Source organism: Nannizzia gypsea, genomic scaffold (genome assembly GCF_000150975.2).
Source record: "Nannizzia gypsea CBS 118893 supercont1.10 genomic scaffold, whole genome shotgun sequence".
In the NCBI taxonomy this organism is placed as follows: Eukaryota; Fungi; Ascomycota; class Eurotiomycetes; order Onygenales; family Arthrodermataceae; genus Nannizzia; species Nannizzia gypsea.
This window is the reverse complement of record NW_003345192.1, coordinates 686,241-702,824: the sequence shown is the minus strand read 5'-3', so window position 1 is coordinate 702,824 and position 16,584 is coordinate 686,241. Positions and strand designations below refer to the sequence as shown.

Sequence of the window (16,584 nt, the reverse complement as noted above, 5' to 3'; positions counted from 1 at the left end):
CCTTGCGGAGGCCAAAGTGACATTCTTTAAATTGATCAGAGCACAGAAGCAGGCCCACTAGAAAGCGTCCCTTGACGAGGCTGACATGTTATAACTGGAGAGCCGCCAGCTATTGCGGCCCCACAGGCTACACAGGCAGCATCAACCTCGTGTCGTTCGACGTTAAGGGCGAGCATAATGGGTCAAATGGGTCAATTTCCTGACACATTAACCTTGGATCGACAGCTTTTGCTCCGAGCGCCTCGCCACGATAAAAATCAATATGTACGGCGGACTAGTTAATGTGTCCCCGGAATATATCATCGACAACCGGGGCCTGCCTTCAATTTGAAGGCAGTATACTATATAATCTACTTAATATAATGAGCAGTATTTAAGCAACCATACGTATAAAAGTATAATAATTCTCTCTCTCTTCAAAACTAACGCTCGCGTCTATCAGGCTATATCGCATTAGACAAGCATGCCCCGGAATAGCAGTTTCCTGGGCCGCAGTAGGCAGTCGAGTTTCCACAGTACTCGCTTGTTGAACAGCATTTCCACAACATGGTAGTTCTAACCTACAGTTTCCCCACTAGTTATACGGCGGACTTGGAGATGCCATCCTTGGGTTGATATTCCAGAGCGACTCTTCTAGTCAGCCACTCACCGGCGGTAATCTCATCCTCCCACTCCAGTGATGACCATCTTCCTTTAGCTTCACAACCCGGGAGAGGTTTTATAACCAGATCGAAGTCAGGCTGGATAAAGAAACCAATCGAATATCGCTCAATCAACGTACTATCAGTGTTTTTCAGGTGATGAGGAGTGGTAACCCGATGCAAAGAGCTTTTCCATCTCCCATTAGACTGTCTCTCAAGCATATCGGCAATCTGAACAATGATCGTACCGGGTCGAGGGAGCACAGGCCTAAAAATGCTGCCCTCTTTATCCTCAACCTCGAGTCCGCCAGTCGTATCTTGGAACAGTAAAGTCAATTGCCCATAGTCTGTATGAGCATTGAGACGAGTAGCCTTTCCACTAGCCAGGGATTGAGCGGGTGAAGATAGATAATGATTCCAACCAGTCGCACTGCGATTAAAGTGCGGGTTTTGCTGTTTCCCAAGAAGATCTTTGTCTGGAATATCAAGGATTTCACAAAGGCACTGGAGGAGTTGAAGCTCTTGCTCTATACATGCATCCCACCACCTCTGAGTAAATGCTTCAAAGCCAGGAAGTATTTCTTCAGGCAGTATCCGATTTGGTACGAAGTCGGGGTTTTTAATCCTGCTCGGGTAGGGGTCTCCTGTCTCCAAAACTTCCCTCTTTTCCACTGGGCCAGTTTTATGGATGCGCTCGATATCCTCATGATCCCAAACACCTTGACTTGAGACGGTAGTGCCAGCAGCTGCCCAGCCACGGTGGTCAGATGTGTCATGAGGGTGACGAACTAGTTCCTTCACGTCATCCGGTAGATCAAAGAAGCGTTTAGACTGTTTTGGTCAGTAAATGAAGACGATGGTAATATATAGATATCAAGATAGAGCACAATACCCATGCAAATGCCTCTTCTACCAGATCCTGGCCGATACTATGGTTGGAGAGATGTATAAGTCCAACCGATTGGAATGCATCATCGAGCTGTTTGAGCGCAGTCTTACGCTCTTGTAGAGTGCCAGATGAGAGAGATTGAAAGTTGATCACAGGAATGTCTGCGGGCTCCACGATCTCGATTCCGACCATTTTGGCGTTCCACAGTAGTAACTAAATAGAACGAAGACGGCTTGAAAGGTGTGTCAAATTGCTGTAGAATAAAGGCTGAACAACCAGCGAGCAGAATCATTTTAAATAAGAAAGAAACAAAAGCAATGACCAGTGGTGACATCATTCCCGTGCCAGGTCTGTCTGGCCTTTGATTTCTGGCGCAGACACGAAGGTGTGCATGGAGAATCTGTCGAAAGATAGTGTATGTAGTACAGCAGCAATTGGGGCAGGGAGGAGATCTATCAGCCGGAATGCATCACCAATCTCTACAGAGCCAACTAACTTGAACAGATAAATATGTCGATCCCCCGCTACAAGATTTATTTTGATGTCGACTATACATAAGTATTTTACGGACGTGTATCGGTTCGTAAGGCAATCTTTTGCAAATTCTCTTCAAAGCGCTAACTAGTTATTTGATATGCGCAGAAAAATGATTTGTAAATCTAAGTTAAACTGAGAGTCCCGCTTTTTGAAGCCATCGCTGCAAATTGAGAGCTGAGTTGTCTCCATAGAGCTGCCGCACCACATCGAGAGGCAGCATAGGATCATGGTGGGAACCCGTGCGAACTGGAATGTCGGGAAGAGGATCTAACCGGCCTAGCCGCGCCCTGTCTTCGTTGCCATTGATCAAGAACCTTCTGCAAACGTATGACTCTACCAAGTAAGTCTCAGGCTTTTCGCTAGACTGTCGAATCTTGCTGAGTATCCTTTGAGCTCTGGAGTAAATGCGTCGTTCCGCAGAGTCGTCAACGCTGATGATTAGGCGGCGAGGTTTTCGCTTCTTCAATGCCTTCTTGGACAAGTTGGCTGTCTTGGTCTTTTCAGATGCCAGAGGGGCTGTTGTTGGTCGTTCGACGAGAGACGGCCTGATTGCCTCGTATACATAGAACAGATAACCTAGCTGGCCAAGATTCGAGGGTCGTTCCTTGGTCGGGATCATCTCGTAGAATCGTTTCCAACACCCGTCTTCTTCAGAGTCCAATGCGGCGAGAACGGAATCCAACGAGGGAATTTTTTCATGTTCAATTGCTGTTCGAATTACAACAGCAGCTGGGTTTGTCCTTGATGTTATGCCAATACTATAGCTGGTGCTGTCGCGAATCCCTCGTTGCTCAAGCCCATCTCTGATGGCTTCCACGAAGGCTTGACCGATCTGATCATGTCGTTGGTCAACTGTGTCCATCCATTGCAATGCTTCAGTGTTCGAACATTGCTTTGAGGCAAATTGTGTGGCTACTGTATGGAAGTAGTGCCAGCTAGGGATGTCAAGTTTTATTTGAAGTCGCTGTCCGGAACCCTGCTCGCAAGCCCTTAAGATGTTCATGGCAGCAATATCAGCGATGGCGCTTGACGCGCGAGCAATATAGTCCAGTTCATTGTATGTAGGAATTGAATTCCTGAGGAGATCAATATCAATGCCGCCGGTTTTCGGGCTCGTTGCACTCATTTCCAAAAGCCTTGCATTGAAGAGACAAACTCCAGAAACGATGGATACTTCTTCGAAGGCTGGTGTTCCCTCCTTGGTGAAAAGGGTATCACCGAATTCGAGACCTTTCCAAGACGTTTGTAGATACTGAAGTGATGTGAAGTCTGCTTTCGGGAAGCGAAATTCAGTTGACATGAACGAGTTCCAGATATGGCTGTGAATTGGCTGCGCATCAAATGTTTCGTCGACAACCATAGTGGTTTCCCCAAGCCGCATTACAGCTTTCTCCTCATCTTGAGCTGTGCATTCTCTTTCTTTTATGACATGGCGGGCGTTCAGCAGCTGGTTTAGCCTAATGGCACTTTGTCTGCCTTTAGATAGGTATCTGAGGTCGTCTTCCTTTTCTTCGTGGTCTTTCAGGGCACGGTTTGTGGAAAGCATATAAAACCTGGAGCCATTGCCAGGCCCATCGTTGCGGAGAGGGATTTCATCAAAGTGAATTGAAAGCTTAGCATCCTCTCCTATCACTAGGTTGGCGATATCGGTTGGTATAGACATATCTGTGGAGAGAAACGTCGGCTAGCATATGAAGTAACTAACCAAAATTCGGTCAGTTTCCTGGGGATGTTTAATTGCCTTTATCAATTCGCGTGCATTTGGACGTCATATGTATCAATTGATCCGCTGAATAATACCGTAGTAGTAATATAAAGGAATTACCTCCAATCCAAAATTGAATCAGTGGAGATAGTCAAATGGCACTTCCGAACCTGCGTTTTGGCCCGTATACTTCCATGGCTGCGCTGAAGACAATGATTTCTCCAAGTATCCCCTGCAAAAGAACTACTACAAAAGCCCATTAGATGCAGGGAAGATCGAAAGAGCTGGGGGATTCGTGGGGCCTTATTGATGAGCTATTGGCCGTGTTCAATATTTCAACTTGGAATACTCGCAACGCGGTATGTAATCTGCAAATTCTGGCAAGTAGTTATACGCTACTTGATACCTAAAAATTCCACGACATCAAAAGTTCATCGGCTGTAGTTATCAAATTTGGGAATGCCCATATGCACATGCTGACATGCTGTGCAACCTGGGAGTTCGGTCACATCTTTCTGGCACCGATTGTGTGAGAATGGGGACTGACTCATGCCATAGTGATCTTATGCAAAAGATATGCAAAAAACTGAATCTTCAATTTAATCCATTGCACTGTTGCACCCAGGCTGGCTGAGCTGTCCCAATGCAAGGCAGTAAAACAGCAGGTGCATAAAGGGAAGAAGTCAGCCAAAATACGGGTATGAAGAGCTTGGTACTAAGCATAACCGAAATTTGAGAACGGTCCGATCGAGAATTTGAGATGCAGCATGTTTGCAGTATGCAGCCAAAGCGATCCTAGGCTCAGCTAGCCACCGGTGAACCTGGCAGGCAAAAAGCAAAAAGCAAAACACGATAGAGCTCTGTACAGGGCACCAATCAACTGGTTATAAAAGTTTCCAGCGTCGATTGTTTCAACAGAAGTAATCCGTACGGGAACCGCGATGCAAGGTGTGGCCACGGAGTTCAATCATCGTGGTTCATGCTGAGGTTTTACTAAGTCCTTTTCTTCGAGTCTTGAGGGGAATGAATCCCTCTGCCTTTCAACTCTGTCCCACGATTCTTTCCTCCAGGCTGCCAGGGTGGTCCACTTGTCAAGATGGCCTGGCTTCAGGGATTTCGGTCTTCAGAGTCGTTTGTCGTGACGACCGTATCGATTGCCATTTTCACTGTGAGTAGTAGTGGTCGGCGGCCCTGGGGAGCTTTTGTCAGTAATTAATTAACCTCTTTTAGGATCTGTTTATATATTTGATGGTCAGATGCTTCGTGGGAGAGAGACGGGGTAACGGCGCTTGAACGATGGTGTAGTGATGCTTACTTCGTTTCCTAGATCGTTCCTATCATGCCTCTCGCCCTGGTAGAGCGCATCGGCGTCAGTCAGCAAGATGGTATCATACGCATGGCATGATCCTTGGTTCTTCTGCGATTCATCGGCTAAGAACCTCCTTTTTTTCAGTTCAACTATGGGTCTCGATTCTTCTCTCCGTGTACGGTGGCTCGATACTGCTTGGATCTCGTGAGTATTTGTATCATCGCATGGGCTCTCTGAATGGCATCAGGCTGAAGCTCAGGAACTGTCTTGTACTTCAGCATTCTTCGGATACTTCGCGGACCATTGCAAACGTCGACGGATGCCCTTTGTGGTAGGATTAGTGTCCCTTTCTGCGTCCACTGGTCTATTTGCAGTTGCTCGATCCCTGCCCGTCCTCGTCATTGCCCGCGCGCTGCAAGGACTATCTGCTGCCGCCGTGTGGATCGTCGGACTGTCTATAATCGCGGATAATGTGCCAACTGAGCGCGTCGCGGAGGCGATGAGTTATACGACTGTTGCGCTTGCGTGGGGATCCTTGCTAGGTCCCGCTGTTGGCGGAGTGATGTATGAAAAGGTAGGCTTCTACGGGGCGTTTATAGTCCCCATATGCTTGTTGGCTGTGGATGTAGCCATGCGGTTTGCAATGATTGAGCGAAAGAGTAAGTCTATACACACCTAGTTATGCTCCCCTAGCTGTGTATTAATATTGTCACTTACTGACTGTCAGCAGAATCTACACAAGTCAACGATTCTCCTAAATTGAAACCCAGCGTCACCACCTCACCTACCGCAGAGTCCAGTAATGGAGAAAGTTCTGCTGGCGGTATCTCAGCCGTTAATCACGGTAATGAGCGAGCCCCTTTGCTAGGACATTCAAAGCAAAAGGGCGAAGATGCGCAGCAGATTCAGACTGAAACGAGGGCGTCAGCCACTGTTTTCAGTTTATTGTGCTCTCCGCGCTTGCCCCTGGCATTGGTGTCAATTGTGATGATTTCGCTCATCGTTTCATCTCTGGATACCGTGAGTGAACCGCGCGGATGCACCCCAAATATATCATCACATAACCTAGTTAATGAGTTACTTACCTCGTGGTTTTCTTCTTAGACCCTTCCCCTATTTGTTATGGAGAAATTCCACTGGTCATCTGGCGGTGCTGGCTTGATATTCATGGTGCCTGCCATCGCCAGCTTCTCTACTATATACATTGCGGCGTTAGCTAGCAAGATCGGACATCGGATCGTTGCAGCAGCTGCATTCATTCTCGCGGGGGTTTCGTGCTTCACGATGCAACTTGTTCAACAAAATACGACGAATGATAAAGTGCTTTTGGCTGGCATTTTGTTTGTTCTGGGTGCCTGCATTGCCACAGCCGAAATGATTGCGATGACCGAAGTGTTGTACGCGATTGAAGACCACGAGGCAGACTTCCCTGGGACGTTTGGTGCTACGCTCCCAATTGCGCAGGCGTATGCACTCTTCAACATGGCACTGGCAGCAGGCCAGCTGCTAGGCCCGGTCGTAATGGGCGTTATCCGGGTTCACGCTGGGTGGCTTGGGTTGACGGTCACCCTTGGAGTGTGCTCCGTGCTGATGTCCCTGCCTTACGTGCTTATCAGAGGAAAGAAGACGGAGTGTTGTGTCTAAGACGACGGGTTTGGGCTCTGAGCTATGCCTGTTGGCTTTGCTTGTCTCACTGTCGCCAGCCGGGGCCTTCTCATCATGTAATTGTATGAATAGTGTTGAATATTTTGTCTTGATCTTATGCGGGCAGAGATCGAGTCTGTGAAATTAACCAAGAGTTGTTCGATAGCTAACATAAAATGTCTTTTATATCGAGCCTTAGCGTTGAGCAAGATAATTAGAGTATTAAATATCACGCTTTCTGACGATCCTCACTCAAATTCTGTATAACCTTTGGTCTCCTTGATCGCACTCCTCGGATAGCTTTCCCTGCTCTGCTTTAAGCTTAACCGCAGCAGCGGGATGGCGGAAAAGACAGTCGCAGGCATCGGATCAACAACCGGAACATCGAATCCCGAACGCTCAAGCCGCTTCTTGATCTCTTCGGCACAGCCTATAAAACCAGTGCAGCCGAGGATAATAGAGTGTGCACCCTTATCTCTCACCAGAGCGAGGGCATGCTCAGCCAATCTATTCGTCATTTCGTCGACTTCGCCCTTGATTTCAAGCGACCGCATGTCGATGGCATGGCAACCGACGAACCTGCCGTCGTGACCGTATGCTTTAACCGAGTCTTTGATTATAGGAATGGACGCGTTCAAGATGGTAACGACCCCAAATGTATCCGCGAGACTGGCACATATGTTCATTGAAGTCTGCGCCACGCCTAGGACTGGGATATCGACAACTTCTCGCAGGGCATCTAAGCCCGGGTCGCCGAAACAATCGATGACGATGGCATCGGCTCCCTTTTGTGCTTCTCGTTGGGCGGCCGCAATCAGGCCGGGGATTGCGAATGCCTTGTCGGTGCGAGATTCGACGGAGATCGGGCCAGTGTTCAAATTGACGACCGAGCAGGTGATGCCGTTTTTGCACAGTCCTTCTAGTTCCTCGCTCGACAGGTCGACGGGTGTCGACACGGGCTGAATGATCGATATGCGCATATTGAAGATGCACACAGACCAGCTGGCTGGCTTCTGGGTCAATGTTCAAAATGGGTATTTTCAGGTAAATTGCGGCGCAATTGTGAAGATTGACCTCTAAAAATGCGGAAGTCAACGCTGGTTGAAGTCCGGAGTCTGTCTGTATACCTGACAATCGTTCTCTACTGGAAGCTTCCGAAGGAAAGCAATCTACGGAATACTCTCATCTGATATCCAGCAGAACCCAGCTGCATTTAGCGATGACAATGAGTGCATTGCATAACTAGTCAAGGACGATCTGTTACGATTTTTTCAGAATACTCAGCATTATTGCTGTACGTTCAACTCGTGAGATCGTCGATGAAATACTGTTACAACGATCGATTCCAAGGGTATAGTGACCCCGCATAGTGAGCTGAGATTTTAAGATCGACGGGCAGTCAAATCGAGACCAAAAAATATCATTTGGTAGATAAACTGCCTGGTGACTCTCTTTGGCCATCTGCAGCCTATATCAAAATACTGAAATATTGGTAATGGAAGCAAAAGGTCAAAGGTTTTTTTCACATTGAGTATAACCAAAGATCATATTTACAAGTGGGGGCAGAATTAAACCAGGAAGGCTAGCATAGACAGGTTTGTAACTATCTATGCACGGCACGGCACAACTTCTGATGAAAATAAAATACAGTAGAGATGGGACTAAACTCTGCTTTTGTGGGATTTCAGCTCGTCATCTCCAGTGTCATCGTGAGGAGAGGATGTCTGCCGGCATGGAGTTTATTGATCACATTCCATGCATGTATTGATGCAACATTAGCCCGGGTCCTATGTCCCGCAGTAGGTGTTCATCAATCAAAGGTAGGTTGTTGACGTTTCCAGCTCAGCATTGCTCTCGCTTTCATGACGTGGCATTCCCAATTCCCTGGAGGGTGACTAGTTGATATTATGGGCTTTTTACATTTGCATTCGCAATTGGTATCCCATGTATATAAGGGAGTTTTGACCCGAGTTAGGACTGGGCAATTGTTCACAATATCATCGATTTAGTTTGCCCTTCAAGAGACTCCTCCAAGATGACCAAAGAATATGTCGAGCCTGCCAACATCCCTGTCATTGATTTCAGGGCTCTTACTTCTGAAGATCCTCAGGAGCGTAAAGATGCCTTGAACAAGCTTGACGAAGCTTTCCAAACATACGGCTTCATCTACCTGTCCAACCACAGTATCGGGCAAAAGCTGGTTGATGAAGCCTTTTCTTGGGTATGCTCAAAGTCCTAAACCACCTAGTTAACATTCATTGTTCTAATGATTCGTAGTCCCGGCGCTTCTTCCATTTACCGAACGAGGTAAAGGAGCTTTGCAAGCACAACACTGTTGCAGCTGATCACCGTGGCTGGGCCGCTGTCGGAACTGGCATTGTCAGCCAGGATGTCTGGGACAAGAATGAGATCGAGAAGATGCGTAAGACCGCACCTATTGAGCAGAAAGAGATTCTCGAAATGGGTAATCCTCGCTCTAAGGGTGGCCCAGGCGAGTCAATCGTGAACCGTCTGCTCCCCGAGGATGTTTTCCCCGGGTTCAGGGATTTCATCGAAAGGTGGTGGGACGCTTGCTTCCAGCAGCAGCTCCAGGTTCTTCGAGCTCTCTGCGAGATCCTGGAATACACCGACCTGGACTACCTGGGCAAGCAGCAGGACCCCAGCCGCAGCCGAAACCATATGAGCTGGCTGTATTATCTTTCTCAGCCTGTAGCGCCATTACGGTCAGGCGAGAGCAACCGATTGAACACACACACCGACTTCACACAGTTGACCCTGCTATTCCAAGATATGGTCGGCGGCCTTGAAGTCCATGATTATAATGCGGGAATCTTCCGACCTGTGCTTCCGAAGCCTGGTACCATGATTGTGCACGTCGGTGACATGCTGGAGAAGCAGTCAAACGGCAAGTGGAAGAGTGCTTTACACCACGTCTCTGCCCCAAGCCATCTTAAATATGGGGATGAGAAAACAAGCGAAGACACCGTTGTCGAACGTTTCTCCATGTCATTTTATGGAACTCCTCAACACGACGTGATGATCCAGCCAATTCCAGGATGCGAGACAATGGGAAAGTGGCACACCTTGGAGTGGGAGCCCAACATGACTGCCGGTGCTTGGATTCAGAAGAGAGTTGCACTTGAATATGGAGATGGACAACAAGCACCCCCGGTTGTTGCTGCGGCTTAATTGAATGTGAGATGTAACTAGATACAGATGCTCTTTTTCGGTTTTGTCAGAGTCTTTCTCATTTATCCTCCACATGCTTAAGTAGAGTAGATTTAGATGGTTCGGTCCTTGGAATCAGCTTTCTTGGAGTGATACTTGAATCGAGGAAACCATTCCGAAGCTTAACTATGTCAGCTAGTTATTCAGTTATCGTCGTCCACCGCAAGAAACAGTTGCCAGGGGGGTAGTTAAGAGTTTGGATTGTCCATATTTTGATAGACTATATATACAATGCACCCTCTGAGCGGACGAAATGATCCTGAGCGGTGGAGATAACATACTCGCTAATTGGCAAGTCACCTTATACTATATCGTATTCGACAAGCATGTCCCGGAATAGCAGTTTCCTGGGCCGCAGTAGGCAGTCGAGCTTCCACAGTACCCGCTTGTTGAACAGCATTTCCCAAACTGCGTTCCAGTACATGTCTTATTTCCCGAGAAGTTGGGCCCGCACTCACCGTTGATTGATGGCCCTCCATTATCTGTGGCACAAGACCCGGAGTAACAATTACCAGCGCCGCAGAAGTCTGTCGAGTTTCCGCAGTAGCCGTAGACTGGGGAGATGGGGTTAGTCGAGAAGTTAAGTCATTTCGAAGCTAAAGGAGGCCACTTACTACTACAACAATCCCCAAATGAGGATCCAGGGCAGGTCTTGAAGTCATTATCCGGCCCGCACAACCCATTTTTGCTAACGGTGCTGTCGGCGGGAGAGCTGTTGCAGCCACTCTGCGTGCATTTACCATCAGACGAACAACAGCTGTGAACACGCGCAGGAAAAGTGTTAGTAGAAGGACTCGGCTGCTAATTCCGTCGTTCTTGGAAATCAGGATGACTTACTCCCCGAACCCGCTTCCCTTACATACTAATCCTGGCCCACAGCTCCCATCTGGTGAAACCTTTGGAGCCGTTACCTCTGCGACACACATATCATAGCCAAGCCATAGATTGGTGCACTCAGCGTTAAGGTAGGGATTCCATTTCTGTAGCTGGGCAAAGCTAATACCGAACTGCAAACTGATTGTATAGCAACTATCGCCTGCAGATGCCTTGTAGTACCGACCACAGTTCGCAATACTGCCGCTTTGGGTTGGATAGGCCGGAGTTGCTGTTGTGGAATAGGCATCTGTTCCTGTTGGTGCTTCAATAGACGCCGTAGGGGATGGAAATGCCCCGCCAGGAGCCTGCATGCATACGCGCTGAGCGTTAGCAAGTCTATCACAGCCTCCCTGGATATTAGAGTTCCATGATAGGAACTGTGTTTTAGAGATATCAAATGCCGAGTTGGAGTATTTTTTGGCCAGTGAATCGCTGGAAAGTAGGGATAGGTTAATAACCTTGCCCAAAGCTCATTTGGAGATAGAAAAATTTTCTTACCAGGTTGGAGAGCCCCAGACAACATCAATGGGGCACGGGAGTGGGAGACAAATGGGCGTCTCGAACTTACAGCTATAGCTGCCAGTTATCACTCGGGCATCTCCAGTGCTGACATTATACCTTTAATCAAGCGGTTAGCACCGACCTACTCAATAATACCCTCTAGAAAACCGGCAGCACTATCTCGAGAAGATTATTAAAAATAAGAGTCACAACTCACGTATCACAGAGGTCGTTACAGGTGAGCCAATTCTTTATCGGTTGGACTAGCTGGCCCAGGCAAGTCGGTGTCGGCATCGGCGTCTCAGGGACTGTCGTCGAGGCATCAGTGGTGGGCGTGATGACAGTCTGTGGTCCTACATAGAGGGTTGATGCTGACGTAGTATACGGGAGCGTTGTCGAGCAGTTTGCTTGTGCATGATCAAACTGGTCGATCAGGTAGTCGGTGAAGTTGGATTTTGCTAGCCAGGGGTCAAGCAGCCGCTGCCTATAGAGCTCGAGAAAGCACTCGCTGCAAAGCTTTATATAGTGAACTTTTGTCAGTCTACATAGGAGTAACGGTGCAGGTAGGATAAGACATACAAATGATCTATCGTATAAATTGGTTATCGCTCGCATTTCATCCGTAATTTCATCACTGTCAAAGCCATCACAGGTAGCAGGGTCATCGTCAGGGTCAAAACACGTATCTGGATCCCATCTGATGTAGTCGCTTCCCTGCCACTGCTGGGATTCAAAAAAACACCAGTTGGATTGACTGGAGGAACGATGCAACGGATATCAGCTTCTCCGTCTCTCATTCACGTTCTTCCATCAGCATAGGGTATATAATTGAGACATACCTGTCCTGGAGACAAGTTATGCCTGCATTGTAGGTGAAGGATAGAACAAGCGACTTGGCTTGCACAACGGCGCCGCTCTCAATGATGGTTTGGCCCTCGCAGGCCTTTTCGACACTTGACTCCCAGCCACGAAGTGAGCTCAAACATGACGGCGTACAGAGCGTCGTGATGTCGTCCTTATACCAATCTATTGTTGACTTTCATTAGCTCTGCTGCTTTTTCCTTCTGGCTCAACACTGGCTGGGGACGCACAGCTGTAGTCGGCACCGCTGCCTAACATCACAGAGGTTTTCTCATCGCATTTAACGGTCGAATTTCTACTTTAGAGTTAGCAAATGTGCCATAGGATTCCATAACATCGGGTCACCTACAATGCATCAATACATGAGGTTGTGATGTTCCTCGCAGCCGACAACACCTGCTGGTCGTAGTATTCGAATAGCTTAAAGTCTCCCAGCACGCCAGAAGCCAAAGCGAATACTGAAATGGCTGTGACGAGTAAATGGCACTGCTGGAAGGTGAACATGACACCCTTGGTGAAAGACATCCGGCAAACTCACAATGTCTGTCTGTTCTTCTTCCAAGGGTGATAGGAAATTAGAAAACGAGGCGTGAGGATCTGGATAACCTCCTTCTATAGAGGGATATAACTATTCAACTCAGCAGATCTTTTTACTTCCTAACATGAGCTTCTGTTATGGAGAAGAAAAAAGGCTTTCGGGAGGCGGCTCATATCCCTGTCTAAGGTTGTAAGTTTGAGTCTTAATATCACGCCCTGGTGAGTGATAGACTGTACGGAATATCGCCCGTTTGAGTATTTATGCCGTTCTTCTAACAATAAGACGTAAGCTAGATGGGCGAAGACTCAGAGTTATCTGGATCAAATAGATTCACTATACCCACTTATTGTAAGTAGAAAATTTGCAGCGACAGACAGGGTCTTAGAATAATTACCGTGGAAGCTTCAGCTATAGCACAATTCTTATGGTCTTGCGTGTCCACTACCCGCTAGATTATCGGATATTGCTCCTGGACCACGGAGCTTCTGAAAGTTATATATGGACTCGTGGCCTCCGCTCCTCGAATTCCAGTCCTTCTCTGCATTTCTTTTTTTTCTCTGGTACTTGTTTACAACCGCTCTGACCAAGGCTACCACCACGGCTGTACGGTTCCTATAGCGTCAAGATGTGCTGGTATCTTTCGGCTATAGTAGCTACAGGCTTGCTCGCAGGTGCCTCTGTTGATGCGACGACAGATTCCATCCCTCATACCCAGTCATTGACAACTTCGACAGCCAAATGGGAGCCGCATCCTCCTCTGCCACGCAACTCTTCAAAAGCCCTGGCCGCTCTGTTCCAGGCCTATTCACCAGATACGCCAGTGTTCTTGAACCATGAACTTGCCAACCGTCTAGCTTCCAATGGCACACATTCTTCGCAGATGAGTCTCAACGGCAAAGATGTGGTTTTGGATAAAAAGGCTCTGCCACTGGGAACATGTGCACCTGGAACGCCGTGTACCAACGGGGCCTGCTGTAGCAAAACTGGAGTCTGCTCATACGCCCCTTCAAGCTGTGCGCCTAAGAACTGCATCTCAAACTGCGATGCAAAAGCTCCCTGCGGGCAGTATGCTGCTAAAGGAGAGGGCAATTGCCCGTTGAACGTCTGCTGTTCTGAATTCGGTTTCTGTGGCACAACGACAGATTTCTGCGGCAAGGGATGTCAGAAAGATTACGGCTCCTGTGAAGAGGTCAAAAGGCCGTCATGCTTAGGGAACTCGGCAAACGGTCGGCGTATTGGCTACTACGAGGGTTGGGCAGGCGACCCAAGCGCCCGTCCATGTGATCGGAAGCTGCCAACCGACCTAGATCTAACCGGTCTAACGCATCTCAACTTCGCCTTCGCCTTTTTTGACCCTAAGAGCTTCTCGATCACCCCTATGACAGACACAACTGCCAAACTATACAAGAGCTTCACCGGACTCAAGGACAAGCATCAGTGGTTAGAGACATGGATCTCGATCGGAGGGTGGTCTTTTAACAATGACGGTAATAACCCTGACACACGAACCGCTTTTAGTAGAATGGTTGGTAGCGCGGCGAATCGGCGAGCATTTATTTCGTCTTTGGAAAATTTCATGCAGACGTACGGCTTCAATGGCGTTGATATAGATTGGGAGTATCCCGCAGCCCATGATCGAGGAGGAGTTGCCGCAGATACGGGCAATTTGGCAGAGCTGGTGGCTGAGATGCGGGCAGCCTGGGGTAAGTCCTACGGGATTACTGCAACACTGCCGTTGTCGTACTGGTACCTGCAAGGATTTGATGTCAAGACCATGCAAGAGTATGTGGACTGGTTTAACGTCATGAGCTATGATATCCACGGTGTTTGGGATGCCAATACCCGTTTTCAAGGGCAATACATTCGACCACATACCAATCTCACAGAGATCAAGCAAGGATTGGACCTACTGTGGATGGCCGGAGTGGCTCCAGAGAAGGTCACCCTTGGAGTAGGCTGGTACGGCCGCTCGTTTACCCTGGCAGACCCGTCATGCTCGCAACCCAACGGCGTCTGCCAGTTCACGGAGGGCGGCAAACCAGGACGTTGCACCAACTCAGCCGGAACACTATCCATTGCCGAAATCAAAGCAATCATTGCCTCTGGTGCTGCGACTCAGTATCTTGACTCCGAGGCGGCAGTGCGGTGGATGACCTGGGATAATAACCAGTGGGTAAGCTACGACGACGGTGCCACCACGTTGCAGAAAATCCAAGCGGCCAACAGCCTGTGTCTAGGGGGGATAATGATCTGGGCGCTCGACCAAGACAACTCCAAGGGTAGCGCGATGAACGACCTGCTCGGCATAGGGGAGGCTAACGGGGTGAGCGAGGCTGCAGCCAGGGAGTATAAGGAGCAGCTCAACAACGCAACGCTGCAATCCGCCATCGCCTCCTCCTGCTACTGGACGCTCTGCGACGAGGGATGCAATGATGGGTATTTCGATGTCACCGAGGCCAAGGGGCAGGTCACCAACGTCCAGAAACGCCCAATCTGCTCGAACGGGCAGCTTCAGACACTGTGTTGCGCGCCCGGGACAACAGTGGGCAAATGCGAATGGGAAGGATTCCGCGGCGTGGGATTGCCATGTACACCTGTGTGCAGCGATCCCGAGGCCGCTATCGTCGCCCGGAACAGTAACTCGTACACAAATAACGAGTTTGACCAGCTTATGGATTTGACATGCACCGGCGGCTACCAGGCCTTTTGCTGTTCCGGCTTCGTGCCCTCGTCTAAAACCAACACGAAAAACAAGTTCCTCTATGGCCAGGGAATATTCAACAAGCTGGACCTTGCCAGAATCAAGTCTAGGGACCTGGCAAAAGGGGCCCGGGATGATACCCTGACAGTCGCCATCTGCGCTGCTGCGGTGGGAGTACTCATAGCAGCGGCCCCTTTCACGTCTGGCCTGTCGCTCATTGGGATCTCCGAAGCATTAACCCTCTGCCACCGCTGGAATAGCAGTTTCGGCAGCTGATTTCGCCAGTTTCTTCGTCAAGAGGCCTGCTCCGCCGCCCAAGAAGCCGAAAGTGAGTAAGGGCGCATCAAAGAGCCAGAAGTCAACCCTTGGACAGTGGCAGATTTCGACCTATTCCTCCCCCTTCCGGCTCAAAGTGCGACGGCTCAGTCACTTATACCTGCAAGTATGACAAGGGCTGAGACGAGATCTGCGACAACCAGTGATGGGCAATCACCAGTGTTCTGAACACCCAGACCGTATTCACAATGGCTCCCACGCTACCTGGTCAGCCTCCTAGCGGTCAGCTTACTACCGTACTTTAATGCAAGGAACATCAGCCGGTGGCGCGGCCTGCCAGCTTGACGAGTTCCCCATGGGTATCCTCGTCGACTCGTGGAGTAATAAGCCGCAGGCCTGCGGGTTGGTGAATGGCAGAGCCAACGGAGCTCAGGGAAATGACTTCAAGAACTGGAGGACGGAGCAGTGGATGCATGAATTAATGTTGATAATGTTGATGCCTAAACAATAGGAAATTTGGCCCGCTTAACGGAAACAGAGGCGTTGCGGCAAGAAATCACTTCATTTCGGCCTATGGATTCAACTCCCAGACACCAGGGTCGCTGTGTTTTGCTTTGTACTCATATACCGACCACAGCTATCCAGCAGCTAGATTTACCACACCCAAGTGCCCGATCACGGCTTCCGCGCTCTGGACGATGACCCGTGAGTTTCCCCAAAGTTACTACTGCATAAATAGATAAGAAATGCTAATGGCAAATCTATCCATTATAGCATGTTTGCCAGCCCCTATAACTGGGATAGACGAAACTGGCACTCTGACCTGGGCCGATTACCGCTTCCGCTGTGCGGCTGACATCAGTGCTCAGCGGCGTCTG

General features: G+C 48.9%; 8 protein-coding genes across 8 annotated transcripts in view; 4 read left to right on the top strand and 4 right to left on the bottom strand.

Moving 5' to 3' along the window:
- MGYG_08869 (integral membrane protein) overlaps positions 1-61 on the top strand; it is a gene marked incomplete at both ends in the record, with an annotated part of 1,621 nt that extends 1,560 nt beyond the window's left edge. Inside the window, one exon of the mRNA XM_003169273.1 lies at positions 47-61. Coding sequence (XP_003169321.1) covers positions 47-61 — 15 coding nt within the window. The remainder of the gene's footprint in view (positions 1-46) is intronic.
- Positions 62-578: 517 nt separating this feature from the next.
- Positions 579-1,722, bottom strand: MGYG_08868 (sexual differentiation process protein isp7; the record flags this gene model as incomplete). The annotated part of the gene is made up of 2 exons (XM_003169272.1): positions 579-1,472; positions 1,534-1,722. The coding sequence occupies 2 exons, from the start codon at positions 1,720-1,722 to the stop codon at positions 579-581; spliced, it is 1,083 nt and encodes a 360-aa protein (XP_003169320.1).
- Positions 1,723-2,194: 472 nt separating this feature from the next.
- MGYG_08867 (hypothetical protein) lies at positions 2,195-3,730 on the bottom strand (the record flags this gene model as incomplete). The annotated part of the gene is made up of 1 exon (XM_003169271.1): positions 2,195-3,730. One exon carries the CDS (start codon positions 3,728-3,730, stop codon positions 2,195-2,197), a length of 1,536 nt encoding a protein of 511 aa, XP_003169319.1.
- Positions 3,731-4,868: 1,138 nt separating this feature from the next.
- Positions 4,869-6,725, top strand: MGYG_08866 (hypothetical protein; the record flags this gene model as incomplete). Its single annotated transcript, XM_003169270.1, has 6 exons — positions 4,869-4,940; positions 5,100-5,157; positions 5,226-5,285; positions 5,360-5,740; positions 5,812-6,101; positions 6,186-6,725. The coding sequence occupies 6 exons, from the start codon at positions 4,869-4,871 to the stop codon at positions 6,723-6,725; spliced, it is 1,401 nt and encodes a 466-aa protein (XP_003169318.1).
- Positions 6,726-6,973: 248 nt separating this feature from the next.
- On the bottom strand, positions 6,974-7,705 carry MGYG_08865 (hydantoin racemase; the record flags this gene model as incomplete). The annotated part of the gene is made up of 1 exon (XM_003169269.1): positions 6,974-7,705. The coding sequence occupies one exon, from the start codon at positions 7,703-7,705 to the stop codon at positions 6,974-6,976; it is 732 nt and encodes a 243-aa protein (XP_003169317.1).
- Positions 7,706-8,760: 1,055 nt separating this feature from the next.
- MGYG_08864 (LolO protein) lies at positions 8,761-9,914 on the top strand (the record flags this gene model as incomplete). Its single annotated transcript, XM_003169268.1, has 2 exons — positions 8,761-8,946; positions 9,003-9,914. 2 exons carry the CDS (start codon positions 8,761-8,763, stop codon positions 9,912-9,914), a joined length of 1,098 nt encoding a protein of 365 aa, XP_003169316.1.
- Positions 9,915-10,259: 345 nt separating this feature from the next.
- Positions 10,260-12,695, bottom strand: MGYG_08863 (LysM domain-containing protein; the record flags this gene model as incomplete). The annotated part of the gene is made up of 8 exons (XM_003169267.1): positions 10,260-10,507; positions 10,568-10,710; positions 10,791-11,298; positions 11,364-11,386; positions 11,755-12,084; positions 12,170-12,356; positions 12,422-12,486; positions 12,541-12,695. The coding sequence occupies 8 exons, from the start codon at positions 12,693-12,695 to the stop codon at positions 10,260-10,262; spliced, it is 1,659 nt and encodes a 552-aa protein (XP_003169315.1).
- A 659-nt stretch (positions 12,696-13,354) lies between these two features.
- On the top strand, positions 13,355-15,706 carry MGYG_08862 (killer toxin alpha/beta; the record flags this gene model as incomplete). The annotated part of the gene is made up of 1 exon (XM_003169266.1): positions 13,355-15,706. One exon carries the CDS (start codon positions 13,355-13,357, stop codon positions 15,704-15,706), a length of 2,352 nt encoding a protein of 783 aa, XP_003169314.1.
- Between the last annotated feature and the right edge of the window lie 878 nt (positions 15,707-16,584).